Below are 16,355 nucleotides of genomic sequence, written 5' to 3'. Positions count from 1 at the left end.
TGGCTGAATGTCTGAAGCAGTGGACAGAGTCAGACTCAGCGGTCATCCTGTGCCCAGGGAAATGGACAAAGACAGCAGGGTGGGGGTCACGGGGGGCTCCTTTTGGCTTGAGATTGGTGGGGTCAGTCTGGGTGTAAATGGAGACGTTAGAAATCCCCTCTGCCCTCCAATCCTCCCCTTGATCTGCTGGCCAGTCCGACTTCCAGAGAGATGGGGGTGGCCAGTCTTTGGGCCTCCTGGAGGGATCCAGAGGAGAGTGGGGGGGGGGCAGTGAGAGGCCTTCTGGCTGTAAAAGGAGGACAGGCGAAGACCCCTTTGGAGAAGGAGCCGCTTTCGGTTGTGAAGGAGCAGATGAGGGGTTCCAGAGGGAGTGGAGGAGCATAGGGGGGAGGGGATTTTTTTTATTTTTCACATTTCTTAAGAGCCCATATCCCTCCCTGCTCTGTGAGAAAATCAGCTTGAGTGCAGACAACAAAATCACAAACACACACACACACACACACACACACAAAGAATTAGCACAACAGAAAGTGGCTGACACCACCACCCAAGCAGCTGGACTGTTCTCTTTCAAACTCTTACACTAAACGTATGCACACACATACACACACACACAAACACTGGGAGGGATTTTTGAATAATTATGAAAAATTAGCCATGTTTTCCATCCACCGAGTACTGAAATGGCTCCTCCTCTTGGCTGTTTGGCTGCTTTTCCTCAGGCCTTTGAGGCCCCAATGGAGCTGGATACGACTCTCCTTCCAGGTCACGTCCAGTTCCTTGCAAGGACATCAGATCTGGCCCTGAATAATTCTCATCAACTCCCTGATAAAAATAAAGAAAATCCCATTAAAATACAAGAATGAGAGATCCGTCTATGTCAATTCTGTATTCGTGGCATTGGGTTCCTGCACGGGGGAGAAGGTTGGACTAGATGATCATGAAGGTCTCCTCTCACAGCTTCCATTCTGGGATTCTCTGAATGTCTGCAATACAGGCAGTCCTTGACTTATGACCATTCATTTAGCAATGGTTGAAAGTTACGACAAAGCTGAGAATCACAACTTAGAAGCAGATTGTTACAGTGTCCCTGCAGTCACGTGATCACAATCCAGGCGTTTGGCAACTGGCTCACATTGACGATAGTTGCAGGGTACCAGGGTTACGTGGTGGCCATTTGCCATCTTCTCAGGGGCTTCCAACAGGCAAAGTCAATGGGGAAGCCAATGGGGAAGGTTGCAAGCCACGGTCAGGGGAGGTCTCACTTTATGACGAGTTTCTCTGTCCCAACTGTGGTTGAAAGTCAAGGACTTCTTGTACTATGTCCTTCTAAAAGGAGAAATCAGGTTGTAGGACTCCCCAGAATATCATTAATTCTTTGAGAGGCAGTGAGACCCCCAGTATATAATACCCCCAGTATTCCCAGTACATAAAACAGCAGCCCCAGTATCCTGAGCCATGGCCTCACTGGAAATACTGGAAACCAGCATCCAAAACCATTTCTGGGGCTCCAAGTGGGACGAGGAGAATTAAAGTCACCGGTGGATCCTCTGAAGAGACACGGAGAGATCTCTGAAAATCTCCATCAAGTTTTGTCCAGAGATTGTGGGGAATTCGTGACATCCATCCATCCATCCATCCATCCATCCATCCATCCATCCACCCATCCATCCATGAAGCCTGGTTTCCGTTCCTCTCCCACCATCCCAGCTCCAGATCTTCCGGCTCTGGGGATTTGCAGAGGCCCCTTCACCCTCCCTTCCTCCATTAAACCTCTCAGACTGGCCGTCCCACTGGATCCCTTCCTCTTCAACTGTGGCAGGGACCTAGATCTGGCCAGGGATGATTGACAGCTCCAGGGTTTTTAGGATTGGGTTTGAGATCCACTGGCTGGTGGGGTTTGCTCTGCTGTGTAAGAGTTGTGTAAGGGAACATCACAAATATGCTCCAGACACCTGGTGGCAGGTGATGAGGGAGGAAAACTGCAGGTAAGGAAAAGATCAGAAGGAGCAGGAAAGAGGGATTGGCAGAGAGAGAGAGAGAGCAAGGAATGGCTGGAAGACTTGGGGTCCCTTCTGAAGAGGGAAACCTTCTCCCTGGTTTGACCTCTGAAGCTTTGAGCAGGTCAGGCTGATTCCTCTTCAGTCCTTTGCAGTTCCAGACTCACCCAAAGGGAAAGGAAGGGGAAGGGGTTTCTCTCCTCTCCCCCTCCACTTTCCAGGCAGCGACCCAGACGGAATGCCAATTCCTCCTTCATTGGGATCGCCTGGACAGGAGGCCACCCAGAAGTGACACCTTCTCTTCATTGATGGATGAGACTGACGTGGACTCCCCTCTCATGCACAACATCCCTGGGCGGCTCAGTGCAGAAGAATAAAATATACAACAACCCAAGAAAAGGACCCCCAAGTCTTCCCTGGTTATGGGGGGCGGCTCCCCTCTTCTCATCCAGCTCCACCCTCACCCCAACCTCTTCCTAGGGTAGAAATCCTCATCTGTGAAATAAAACGTGTGTGTGTGTGTGTGTGTGTGTGTGTGTGTGTGTGTGTGTGTGTGTGTAATCAGCGGTTCTAAATTGGGGGGAGGAAGCTTTGATTTTGGATTATGGAGGTGGGAAGGACAAGAATCAGTGGAAGCACCAATGGGAATTCTCCCTGCTTGAGCGTCATCGGTCTCCGGGCAGAGTCTTTTGTGGCTTCACCTGGAGGAGGAGGGAGTTCATAGCAGAGAGAGAAGCGGAGAAATGTGTGTGTGTGTATGTGGGGGGGGGATCTGTTCGGTATTTGGGAGGGGGGGAAGCAGCTGAAGGAGGTTCATGGCAGCCCTAGACGGGACCCTCCACTTTCTTTGCTCCCTTCAGGAGTCTCAGCCAGGGATTCCCGCTTCCCCCCTTCTTCTCCCCCCCCCCATTGACATCCACAACAGCGGTTCTTGAACCCAAAACCGAGCTCTTATTTGAGGTGGGTCCGAAAACCCCACAGACCCTCCGGCAGCCCCTTTGCCAGGAAGGGAGCAAAAGGCAGGAGCTTCCAGGAGGGCAGGGAGGGCAGGGAGGGCAGGGACCCCCAGGGGTTGAGGGAGGGGCAGTCCCAACGACCAAATTTGTGTGTCATGAACCCCCTCCTTCTTCACCCCTCCCCCCCTTTCTCCGCTCCTCTCTCTGAGCCATCTCTCTGCCATCAGGTGAAGTCAAGGGAGATTCTGCCCGGAGACCGATGACGCTGCAGAACGGAGAATTCCCATTGGTCCTTATGCTTTTCTGGGCACGTCCTAGGCAGAAATCTTCATCTGTGAAATGAAACGTGTACGTGTGTATGTGTGTGTGTGCGCGTGTCCTGGCCAGATGCTTCCAGCCCCAGAGGAGGGATCGGGGGTCTGAACTGGGGGGAGGAAGTGTCGATCTCGGACTTTGGAGGTGGGAAGGGCCAGAACCAGCGGCTGCACCAATGAGAATTCTCCCTGCTTGAGCGTCATCGGTCTCCGAGCAGAGTCCTTTCTGGCTTCACCTGAACCCCTCCCCCTTTCTTCCCCCCCTCCCTCCGATTCCGCCTGTGGGGCTGCGGGGCCGGTAGAGCTTCTTTCCTTTCCCTTCCCTTCCCTTCCCTTCCTTTCCTTTCCTTTCCTCTCCTTTCCTTTCCTTTCCTCTCCTTTCCTTTCCTCTCCTCTCCTTTCTTTTCTTCTTCTCTCTTCCTTCCCTTCCCTTCCCTTCCCTTCCCTTTCCTTTCCTTTCCTTCCCTTCCCTTCCCTTCCCTTTCCTTTCCTTTCCTTTCCTTTTCTTCTTCTCTCTTGCTTTCCTTTTCTTCTTCTCTCTTCCTTTCCTTTCCTTTCCTTTCCTTTCCTTTCCTTTCCTTTCCTTTCCTTTCCTTTCTGTCCTTCTTCTCTCTTCCTTTCCTTTCCTTTCCTTTCCTTCTTCTCTCTTCCTTTCCTTTTCTTCTTCTCTCTTCCTTTCCTTTCCTTTCCTTTCCTTTCCTTTCCTTTCCTTTCCTTTCTGTCCTTCTTCTCTCTTCCTTTCCTTTCCTTCTTCTCTCTTCCTTTCCTTTTCTTCTTCTCTCTTCCTTTCCTTTTCTTCTTCTCTCTTCCTTTCCTTTCCTTTCCTTTCCTTTCCTTCTTCTCTCTTCCTTTCCTTTTCTTCTTCTCTCTTCCTTTCCTTTCCTTTCCTTTCCTTTCCTTTCCTTTCCTTTCCTTTCCTTTCCTTTCCTTTCTGTCCTTCTTCTCTCTTCCTTTCCTTTCCTTTCTTTTCCTTTCCTTTCCTTTCCTTTCCTTTCCTTTCTGTCCTTCTTCTCTCTTCCTTTCCTTTCCTTTCCTTTATTTAATTTATTTTATTTATTTATTTTATTTTGAATTTGTATACCGCCCTTCTCCCTGAGGACTCAGGGTGGTGAACAGCCAAATAAAAACATCAAATACAAATATTAAAATACAGTTAAAATATACATATATAAATTTGGCCCTGTTAATTAAAAACAATAAACAAAAGACTTAAAAACACTTAAAAAATTAGGCCAGCCCGGCTTGCTGGAAAAAGTGGGTTTTAAGGGCACGGTGGAAGGCACTGAGGTCTTGGATTCTCCTTATCTCAGGGGGCAACTGATTCCAGAGGGTAGGTGCCCCCACAGAGAAGGCCCTCCCCCTGGGGGTCACCAGCCTACACTGTTTGGCTGATGGCACCCTGAGGAGGCCCTCTCTGTGGGAGCGCACAGGTCGATGGGAGGTCGTCGGTGGCAGCAGGCAGTCTCAAAGATAGCTAGGCTCTATGCCATGGAGCGCTTTAAAGGTGATAACCAACACCTTGAAGCGCACCCGGAAGATCACTGGGAGCCAGTACAGCTCGCGCAGGAGTGGTGTTACATGGGAGCGCCATGCTGCTCCCGTCACTACCCACGCTGCTGCGTTCTAGACCAGCTGGAGCCTCTGGGTGCTCTTCAAGGGGAGCCCCATGTAGAGAGCATTGCAGTAGTCAAGGCGAGAGGTGACGAGGGCATGAGTGACTGTGCACAGGGAATCCCGATCAAGAAAGTGCCGCAACTGGCGAATCAGGTGAACCTGACAGAAGGTCCCCCTGGCTACAGCCGTCAGATGTTCCTCCAAGGACAGCTGTGTATCCAGGAGGACTCCCAGATTGCGAGCCCTTTCTGTGGGGGCCAACGACTCGCCCCCAATAGTCAGTGATGGAGTCAACTGACTATATCGGGATGCCGGGAGCCACAGCCACTCAGTCTTGGAAGGGTTGAGCCTGAGCTTGTTCCTCCCCATCCAGATCCGCACAGCCTCCAGGCACTGGGACATCACTTCAAGGGCATCGTTGGGGTGGCCTGGGGTGGAGATGTACAGCTGGGTGTCATCAGCATACTGGTGGTATCTCACCCCAAAGACACGGATGATCTCGCCCAGCGGCTTCACATAAATGTTGAACAGGAGGGGCGAGAGGACCGACCCCTGAGGCACTCCACATATAAGAGGCCTTGAGGTCGACCTCTGCTCCCCTGCCAACATGAACTGCGACCGGTTGGAGAGAAAGGAGGAGAACCACCGTAATACGGTGCCCCCCATCCCCAACTCTTCCAACCGGTGCAGCATGATACCATGGTCGATGGTATCAAAAGCCACTGAGAGGTCTAACAGGACCAGAACGGAGGAGCAACCCCAGTCTCGAGCCCTCCAGAGATCATCAACCAACGCGACCAATGCCGTTTCCGTGCTGTGCCCATGCCTGAAACCCGACTGGAATGGATCTAGATAGGATGTTTCCTCCAGGAATTGCGGAAACTGTCGCACAACCACACTCTCAACAACCTTCACCAGGAAGCGAAGGTTGGAGACAGGACGATAGTTGGCCAATATTGCCGGATCCAGGGACGGCTTCTTGAGGAGAGGCCTCACCACTGCCTCTTTCAAGGCGGCGGGGAAGTGACCCTCACTCAACGAAGTGTTGATAACACCCTGGAGCCAGCCTCGTGTAACCTCCCGGGAGGCCAGTACCAACCAGGAGGGACACGGGTCCAGTAAACATGTGGCCGCACTAAGTCTCCCCAAAATCCTGTCCACATCATCGGGAGTCACAGCATCAAACTCCTCCCAGGTAACATTCTCAAGACTATTCCTCGTCACCCTGCCCTGATCTACCCAGTCAGAGTCCAAATCCCCCCGGATCTGAGTGATTTTGTCATACAGGTATTGTCCGAAATCCTCCGCCCTGCCTTCCAAGGGATCCTCCCATGCTCCCAGATGGAGCAGGGAGCGGGTTACCCTGAACAGGGTGGCCGGACGATTTCCTGATGACGCAATAGAGGCGGAAAAGTAATTAAACTTTGCCGTCTTTATCGCCACTAGGTAGGTCTTAATATGCGACCTTACCAGTGTTCGGTCAGATTCAGCGAGACTGGCCCTCCAACCGCTCTCAAGGCGTCTTTTCCAGCGTTTCATCTCCCTCAGCTCCTCGGTGAACCAAGGAGCCGCGAGGGATCAACACCGGGTCAGAGGCCGCAAAGGCACGACTCGATCCAAGGCCTCACCAGCCGCCCGATCCCAGGCAGCTACCAAGTCCTCGGCCGAGTCGTGTGCCAGATCTTCAGGAATTGGCCCAAGCTCCGTATGGAACCTATCAGGGTCCATCAGGGAGGCGGACCCATCTAATTGGGTCCGCCTCCCTGCGGCGGGGTGTAGCGGTTCGAAGGTCCAGACGAAGGAGTGAGTGATCTGACCATGACAAGGGATTCATGTCTATATCCCCTATAATAAGACCACTCAACCACTGGCCAGAGACAAAAATCAGGTCCAGCGTGTGTGTCCCCCTGTGAGTGGGGCCATGAACTAACTGGGTCAGGTCCATGGCCGTCATGGAAGCCATGAACTCCCGAGCCATCTCCGACGTTTCACCAACGGACGGCAGGTTGAAATCACCCATGACCATAAGCCTGGGTGTATCAACTGCCACCGTGGCTATCACGTCGAGTAGCTCGGGCAGGCCCGTTGCCACGTGGCAGGGAGCCAGGTACGTAAGCAGCAAGCCCATCTGAACCCCATGACCCCATCTCACAAAGTGGGACTCACATCCGGCAATCTGTGGCACAGTGGTCTCCCTCAGACCAAGACCTTAATAATAACCGCCACCCCCCTCCCCTCCCCTGGGCCCTCGGCTGATGGAATGCTCTGAAGCCTGGTGGGCACATCTCAACCAGAGGGACCCCTCCCTCCGGGCCCAACCAGGTCTCCGTGATACCCACCAGGTCCGCTCCCCCCTCTTGGATAAGATCGCAAAAGGATAAGATCCTTTCCTTTCCTTTCCTTCTTCTCTCTTCCTTTCCTTTCCTTTCCTTTCCTTTTCCTTTCTTTCCTTTCCTTTCCTTTCCTTTCTGTCCTTCTTCTATCTTCCTTTCCTTTCCTTTCTGTCCTTCTTCTATCTGCCTTTCCTTTCCTTTCCTTCATCTCTCTTCCTTTCCTTTCCTTTCCTTCTTCTCTCTTCCTTTCCTTTCCTTTCCTTTCCTTTCCTTTCCTTTCCTTTCCTTTCCCTTTCTTTCCTTTCCTTTCCTTTCCTTTCCTTTCTGTCCTTCTTCTATCTTCCTTTCCTTTCCTTTCTGTCCTTCTTCTATCTGCCTTTCCTTTCCTTTCCTTCGTCTCTCTTCCTTTCCTTTCCTTTCCTTCTTCTCTCTTCCTTTCCTTTCCTTTCCTTTCTGTCCTTCTTCTGTCTTCCTTTCCTTTCCTTTCCTTTCCTTTCCTTTCCTTTCCTTTCCTTCTTTTATCTGCCTTTCCCTTTCCCTTGCCCCTGCCCCTTTCCCCTTTTCTTTTAAGAGTGCTTCTTCTTCCACAGCTGGAATATGCCAATTTCCCTTGCAGGAAAACTGGCAAAATGTCTTCCTGACCCACAGAAAGGGGGGGGGGTGTTCCCTAAAGCTTGGGAAATAAGCTGGGAATAGTCACATTTCTGTTTGTCTTTTAAGCAGTCTTTCCTGATGATTGCCAGTTTTATCAATTGTGTTGTCATCCCTCCCTCCCTCCCCTCCCTTCCCTTCCCTTCCTCTCCCTCCCCCTTCCCTTCCCTTCCCTTCCCCTCCCTACCCTTCCCTTCCCTATCCTCTCCTCTCCTACCCTCCCCTTCCATCCCCCTCCCCTCCCTTCCTTTCCTTCCCTCTTCTCTTCTCTCCTCCCCTCTCCCTCCCCTCCCGTCCCCTCCCCACCCTTCCCTTCCCTCTCCTCTCCTCTCCTCTCCTCCCCTCCCCTCCCCTCCCCTCCCCTCCCCTTCCCTTCTGGAAACCGTTTTCAAGGGATTGGTGCCTTTTTTTTATTGAAAAAGTTTTTCAAATACAGATTTCCCCCCCTTTTTTCTCCCCCCCAACTGCCCCTCGCCACCCCTCCCCCTGTGACTTCTTCAAAGTAAAATCCAAATTCATAACAGATTATATAATACTTTACCATCCCCTTACTCCATCCCCCAAATACTGACCCTTTCTTTCTAATAATATTATTATATCCCCCTTTTACTATACATTTCAAAATAACATTCTACTGTAACATTGTGTAATAACTTCTGGTTTAGCATAGTAATATTATTATAACTCCCAATTTAGCAATAATCTGCCCTTTTTCTCCTCCCCCATACATATATCTCTTAAATCAAACCTTTTATGTATATTAATATAACATTTCAAAACAACCTTCCACTTTAAAACTATATAATAAATCCTAATTTAATATTTAATCTTTTGTGTATATTAATATAACATTTCAAAGCAGCCTTCCACTATAAAACTATATACTAAATCCTAATTTAACATTTATTCAACTCATAATCTATCCATTTCCTCCACTCCCATAAATATATCTCTTAGACATCCCTTTTCTTAAACTAAACAATCAATAAACTAGCCTGTCTCCACCCACTTTCCTACAAAATAACAATTCTTAATATCTTTATTCTTCTGCCCACCCTGCTAAAAAAATACTCCCTTATATAGATAAAATCAATGACTTTAAACTTGTAATCCATATAATGTCTTCTATAATGTCTTTCAACTGGATTGTTAACTCCATCACCCATATTAGGGTAACATCACATCCTAATTCCAACAGAATGTTCGGAATCCTCAGTTATCATCTGCCCCCATCAATAATAAATATCTTCATGTATGTATGTATATATGTATATATATATATATATATATATATATATATATATATATATATATATATATATATATATATATAAAAGAAAACAACCACCCGAGTGACATTATAATTGTATTCCATATAGTATCTGTAGTAGTGGCTTTCTTCAAGATTATTAATTCCAACCATCATAATGGGGTAACAACCAGATCTTCTGCGTGCCCCAACGTAGCTCTCTTGCCATATAACTCAACATAAACGTAATACATTTATCAAAGAATCCAAAATAGATAATTCCAATCCAACAGTTTAAGGCCCTTTTCACATCCCAAAAATACAGCATTGCAGAGGTCTGCCACTCTCCTCAGGATAATATTAACCAATACTTCGCCTCAACTGTCTTTTCATATATTCAATCATGTTTTAGATAACTGGCTTCGCTGTTGCCTAGTTTAAAATTTTTTGTTTTTGTGAGACCTATTTCTTTTTTTCTTGACTTTTTGTGGGTTTGATCTCCATCCTGATTTCCTTTCTGTGAGTTGTATATCAACTGTTCGGTTTTCGTTCTGATCTATAACTTGATCTTGTTGGTTTTGCTTTTGTAGTTTAGATCGCCATTCAGGTTTCTTTTCTATAAGTTGTGTATCAACTGATTGATTTCCATGCTTGTCTGTGACTTGATGAGTCATCACATTAGAATCCAACGCCGCTTCTCTCGTATTTATAAGTAGTCCAACTGAGACATCTAAAGGATCCAAAAGCGATTCATCTACAAAGACCTCTGTAGCTCGATGTTTTTCCATTATTTCCAACTCCTTCTGCTTATCCTGTGTTATGCATGAAGATGTTGAACTCATTTTCAGAATCTTATAATAAAATTCTTCCGCTTTTTCAACAGTATTTAATTGGTATCTTTCTCCTTGATATCTCAATATTATACCAACTGGAACATCCCACCTAAATAAAATATTTTGTTTTTTTTAAGCTCAGTCACCAGGAATCCAAATTTCTTTCTATCTACTAACATCTTGGGCGGTAGCTCTTTATATATCCAAATCTTTCTTCCATACAGTTGTAAAGTAGAATTAAAAGATTTTTGCACAATATTATTTCTTATTTCTTTGTCTGTAAAATAAATCACCACATCTCTAGGCAGTTGCCTTTGCTTTGCAATCCAAGAATTTACTCTGTAGACTCTATCAATCCTGCAAAATACTTCCTCAGGATGAACCTTTAAAATCCCAGCCAGAATTTCAGCAGATATTTTCCTTAAATCATCTCTATTATTTTCCTGTAATCCTCTCATTCTGATCGCAAATTCTGTGAACCTGTGTTGCATCATTAAAACTTCTTTTTCAATCCGTTGTTTTATATTTTCTACATTGCAAGTCTTATGATCAGCTTCCATTTTAAATTTTTCTTCTGAGCTATTGTCTTGAGTATTTATCAAATCATTTTCAATTCTTTGTATTTTATTATCCAAATTATAAATCTTGTCATCAACTTCCTCCATTTTAGACTCTAATAACTTAATATTATTATCCATCTTTATAAATATTTCTGTAAAGGTATCAGCCACTGTTATAATCTTTTGTTTCAAATTATCATACTTTGATTGTATCAATTCTTTAATTTCCTGCTTGAATTTTTCAAGATTCTGGTTCACAATCTCATCCCTTCTTACCATCTCCTCCAAGAGAAATTCAATTAAGTTAAAATCATTTTTCTGAGTCTGTAGGTTTAAAACTTGTTCACGTAGTTTGTAAATGGGGGAAATCCCCCCCCCGCTGCTTGTTTGTCTGGCTTTGTTAATTTAAACGCCATCCTTCCACACAGACAAATTCTTTTTTAAGAAAAGAAAGCTTCTTTCCAAACAAGATCAGTATCAGATCTCCAGGAAAAAAGAAACATAAAAGTAGAACTTTTTCTTCTCAATTGTAGCCAGCAGTATTTATTCCGCTACTTTGTGGCTTGTTAAACTATTGAAACGGAAGGACTTTCTCTTTCAGCTTTCCCTTCTCAAGCCTCAGCAGTCGCCATTTTAAATTTCTTTTTTCCTTTCTTCAATATCATTTATAAAGTCAATGAAAATACTTGCGATTTAGGGTCCCAGGTCCAGATCTCATCCTCTTTCATTAAACAATCTGTTAATTTTCTTTAAAAGGCTTGTTCTCGTCACCTGGCTCTGCAAAAAGGCAGAGATCTCCCAAAGCCTGGAGCGGCGGCGAGGGAAATAGGGAGCCTCATCTGCTTCGTCCCCAAGAGTAAAAAAAAACTCTGGGGGCTTCTCAGAGAGCTCTACCTGCCCTCACCTGCTCTCTCTCACATTTCCTTATGGAAATGGAGTTTTTCGAGCTGCCTTTCAGCTGTAAAGGTGGCTCTTTACAGGCCACGGGGCTGGCGGTCCCGAGGGACCGTCTGGCAGCGACAGAGAGCAAACCGGAAGTGGGATTGGTGCCTTTTGTGGGATATATGAGAAAAAGGATCTTTCCATCTAGAGATGCCTTGGGGATATAAATACAGGCAGTCCTCAATTTACGATGGTTCATTTAGAGACTGTTCGAAGTTTCAACAGTACTGAAAAAGGGACTTATGGCCGTTTTTCACACTTATGACCCTTGCAGTATCCCCAGGGTCACCTGATTAACATTCAGAGTGTCAGGTTTCAATGTCATCTCAAATAAATTGCACTCCCAAACAATTAATCTTTGCTGAGATATTCCATTTATTGAGTACGACAGATCTGGCCCCGACTCATCGTAGCCGATACTAACCCTCTGACCCCCAAACCCTTCCCTTTCCGTTCCCCAATTCTCATCTTCTCATTGGCCATCTTCCAAATCAGTCTTCCCAGCTCCTGCCTTCAACCCCAGGAATGTCCCCCTCCCATCCCATCTCCTAGGGGATATTATCTACAGAGAAAATAAGTAGGTGAAAAGTCAAGCCTCATCGTCTCCTCTTTATGGCAGCATTGAAATGCTGACACAGAGGCTTTGCGGCTGACTCACATTTATGACGGTCAGTGTCTGGGAATCACGTGATCCAGTAAAGTCAATGAGGAAACCAGGTTCACTTCACATCCCGTGTGAACTAACTTAACAACCGCAGTGATTCACTTAACAACGGTGCCAAAAAGGTCGGACAGTGAGTCAAAATTCACTTAACAACTGTCTTGCTTAGGAAAAGAGAATTTGGGCTCCATTGTGGTCGCAAGTCAAGGCTCACCTGCACGGTGGACACAGAAAGTCTACAGACCCCATCAAAATACTGAGAGGTTCCTGAGGTTTCTGAGACGCAAATAAAATAAAATAAAATCAGATCAAAATAAACCTGAAAGAAAGAAGATCTGAAAGAAGAAATATTTAGAGAGCAATCTTGAATTTAAAATTAATTTATTGCAGCCTCAAATACACAAACAGAAGAAAAGGTATATTACATAGATATATATATTACATGTATAATACATATTTACAAATACAGAACTGCTGCGGCCATCCAGACAGAAACCCCCAAAGTTCCTTGGAGACCCTGGAAAGTGACCTTGTTCCTCTTTGGGGTCCTTGCTTGGCTTGGCCTCTGCGTTGAAGGTGCTGCAAGCATCACCAGAAGCACCAGCTGAAGATGAGGAGGCGGCTTCAATCACTGTGGAACCTCCATACCGGAATCCATCACTTCCCACATCACCATCATTGATGAAAGACGATGCCAGACGTTCAGCCCTGGTCAACAATGGGATGGTTGGCATCTCAGCCGTGGCCGCTCCTTGTCCTGGGGCAAAAGAAGCACAGATTGAATATTTTAGTAATAATGAAATAGAAAGGAAGAAACAAAACAATTCAAAAAACTGAGCCACCAAATTAAGATTAAAGGCTCCTAGTTTTCTTTCCTGTTGGCTTCCATAGTCCAAAAACTCCCACCCAAAACCCCAAAGCAAGAAATGCAAAACAAAAGGCATTAAATAACAACAACAATAATAACAGAATATCTTTCAAATAAAAAAATAAAGAAAAACTGAAAACCAAATTAGTTCAAACTAATTGAGACGAGGTGGAGCAGTGGTTAGAGTGCAGGACTGCAGCTACTCAGCTGACTGCTAGTTCAGCAGATCAGCGGATCAAATCAAGGTTGACTCAGCCTTCCATCCTTCCGAGGTGGGTAAAATGAGGACCCAGATTGTTTGGGGCAATATGCTATTTAGTATACTGTCTATGCTGTAAGCCACCCAGAGTCCTTGGAGAGTGGGCAGCATAGAAATATGAATAATAATAATAATAAAATAAAAAAATAAACACTTACCAACCATCACATTGTTGAGCAACGTAGAACGTCTGACATCCTCCTCCGTTCATCAATGATGGTGAGGTTGGGGTTGATGGGTTCCGGTATGTACGATTCCACCGTTATGATGGCGGCCTCCACATCTTCACTTTGTTGCTCTGGTGACACTTGCAGACACCTTTTCCTGGGGATTGGAGAAGAAAAAAAGAATAAAATATCACTGACTGGTACATTCTTTTCTTAACAAGGATAATAAACATATTCTTAATGGGGGCCCCATTAGTGGAGATTTTAAAGAAAAGCTTGGGGGTTGGACTAGAAGACCTCCAAGGCCCCTTCCAGCCCAGAGGGACTCTATCCTTTCTCCTGTTAGTCCCACCAACATTTTGGGAGGCTTTCAGTGCCTCAGGGCTCCCCAGGTTGTGGTGACGCCACTCCCCTGATCAGGAGCATCTTACCTGCACTGGTGGAAGAAAACGCAGAGGCCAACCAATGCATAAACCCCAAGGACAAACAAGGTCACTTTCCAGGGGTCTCCAAGGACCTTCTGGTGTCTGTCAAGGGATGGCCGCAGCAGCTCATTTGGGTCCATTTCTGGAAGAGAAAAGGGATGGAGGAAGAAGAGTCAATTTCTGGTTTTAAGGGTTGGTGGTTCCCCTCCAAGACTAACCATCCCAAGGTCAAACTCCCAAGCAAGGAAAAAAAACCACACCTCAGACCAGAAACCAAGTCCTGCTCACCTCTTGGTCTCAGTCTCAGTCTCAGTCTCAGTCTCAGTCTCTATCTTTCTCTTTCTTTCTTGCTCTCTCTCTCTCTCTCTCTATCACTCTCTCTCTGTGTGTCTCTGTCTCTCTTTCGAGTGAGTCTTTGATCCACTGAACCTTCTTTAGCCTGCATGGCCCCACCCATCAACGGAAAAGAATCCCAACAGAATCCAGGTAATCCAGCTGTAATTTCTTGGGTTTTTTCCCTTGAAGACATTTCGCTTCGACTTCCACTTGGCTCTGCGAGCCTCGAAAGATGTTCTTTTGAGAGCGTCCGCTCCCTGGTTCCGTTAAAGCCCCAGAGCAGCTGACAAACGCTGTCTGGAGGCTTGAAATTCTCTCCCCGGGCAAAGGGGAGAGAGAAGAGCAGGCAGGTGGAGGTAGAACCCCCCCGAACGCCCTAGGAAAACTCCTGGGGCGCGAAGGGTGCGCGCTCCCTAAAAGCCTGTCAAGCCGCTCCAGACCAGGGATGTCTCCGCTAATTAGCGGAATTAGAAGCCGCGACCAATCTTGCTGAATGGAAATGAGGGAATTAACATCTTGAACTAACAGCAGGCGGAACGAGCAAGGAGAAATCAGACTGCAAGTATATTTTACCTAACTCCAATGCTTAGAGCCTCCTTCGGAAGTAATCACTTAGTACTTTGCAACAATATGGCGATTGAAGCTTGAAAGGGCGGGGGAAATGGAAAGTTACAGGAAAAGTTTCGTTTTGCTGGCAGCCCTTCGCCTGGAAAAAAAAAAAAAGCTTTTGTGCTGACAGAAGGAGGATTTTAAACATTAATTAATATTGGGAAATCTTTTAAGGAACACTTCTTTTTGACTCTGATTAAATATAAAGACTAATTTCAAACTGGAAATGGCCTCAAAGTCTGTAAAAACTGTTCCTACTAAAGGAACTGGGAGTTCTGGTAGCTCCCCAGCTCATATTCCTAGATTACAAGTTTCTGCTCCTCCAGCGGATCCACAGACCCTAACGTTGGAAATGTTGCAACAAGCTCTCCAAATCACCCAAAATAAAATTGTTGATGTGATTGATGAAAAAATTAAGGAAACTAATGAAAAAATTAAGGAAACTAACGAAAAGATACAGGCTGTGTCAGATGAGATTGCAATTCACAATCAGGGGATTAGGGATGATATATTAATGGCATTTAAGTGTCTGGCAGGCAATATTGAGATGGTGGATGATAGAGTTGAGGAAATTAAACAATCTTCTGAAATTTTGGATAGTAAAATAGGAGAAGCTCAAAACAGAATTCAAAGGGCTGAAGACGACGTAATAACGATACAATACAGAGACATGGAATTTGCTTTAAGATTCAGAGGGGTGAAGGAGAATAAACAAGAGAATTTGAGAGAAATGATGTCTGAGGCATTGGCACCGCTGGTGGGGGAGTCAAAAAATGATCTGGGCTGGCAGATGGACAAGCTGTACCGCGTTAATTCCTGGATTGCTAGACAGAAACATCTACCAAGAGACATTGTGATATATTTTACTACAAGGAGAGTACGTAACGAAATTTTACAGGCTACTTTTAAAAACAAGCTTCGGGTGGGAGGCCAGGAAGTAATGACAATGAAAGAAATCCCCCCTAAGATCTTGAGAGCTAGAAGGGAGTATGCCTTTCTGGTGGATGAGCTGAGAAAACGTCCGATACAGTACAGATGGGAGGTGCCAACTGGACTAGTTGTGACTTACTCAGGAGAGAGATATCAGCTTAATACAATTTGGAAAGCAAGAGATTTTTATACTAATGTATTAAAGGCTGGCACACCCAAACCAACTAAATCACCAGAAGGCAAAAGAAAGAAAGAAGTAATGGAAGCTGAGACAGAAGAGCTCTTGACAGTAGTTCAGGGGGGAGCTTTGGCTGATCAAGAAGAAATATTACAAATTCAAATGGCTACTCAAGAGTTGGCGCTGATTGATTTCTCGCAGTTACAAAAGGACCAAAGACAGACCAGATCGGTGACAGCTAGACTCAAGGAAGAATTAAGACAGCAACAATCCCAGATGGCAACTCAAGAAATGATTCAAGATACTACTAAAACAGGAGCAGTGGGGGGCGCAAGACCTAAAACTCAAATGAGATCAGAGCATCAGGACTTGCTTCAGAGGCTCCAAAGGTCCAGAGATGGGAACTAGATTTTTGACCTGGAACGTTAATGGCTTGAATTCTCCACAGAAAAGAAGAAAAATATTTCACT

General features: G+C 45.9%; 1 protein-coding gene across 1 annotated transcript in view; it reads right to left on the bottom strand.

Annotated features, from left to right (window-relative positions):
- Window positions 1–651: 651 nt before the first annotated feature.
- Window positions 652–16,355, bottom strand: part of LOC148113222 (vomeronasal type-2 receptor 116-like) — a 99,905-nt gene continuing 84,201 nt past the window's right edge. Inside the window, exon 2 of the mRNA XM_087872175.1 lies at window positions 652–825. Coding sequence (XP_087728301.1) covers window positions 652–825 — 174 coding nt within the window. The remainder of the gene's footprint in view (window positions 826–16,355) is intronic.

Source organism: Pantherophis guttatus, chromosome 6 (genome assembly GCF_059756535.1).
Source record: "Pantherophis guttatus breed Tessera chromosome 6, ASM5975653v1, whole genome shotgun sequence".
Classification (NCBI taxonomy): domain Eukaryota; kingdom Metazoa; phylum Chordata; class Lepidosauria; order Squamata; family Colubridae; genus Pantherophis; species Pantherophis guttatus.
This window is presented reverse-complemented; position numbering and strand designations above follow the sequence as displayed.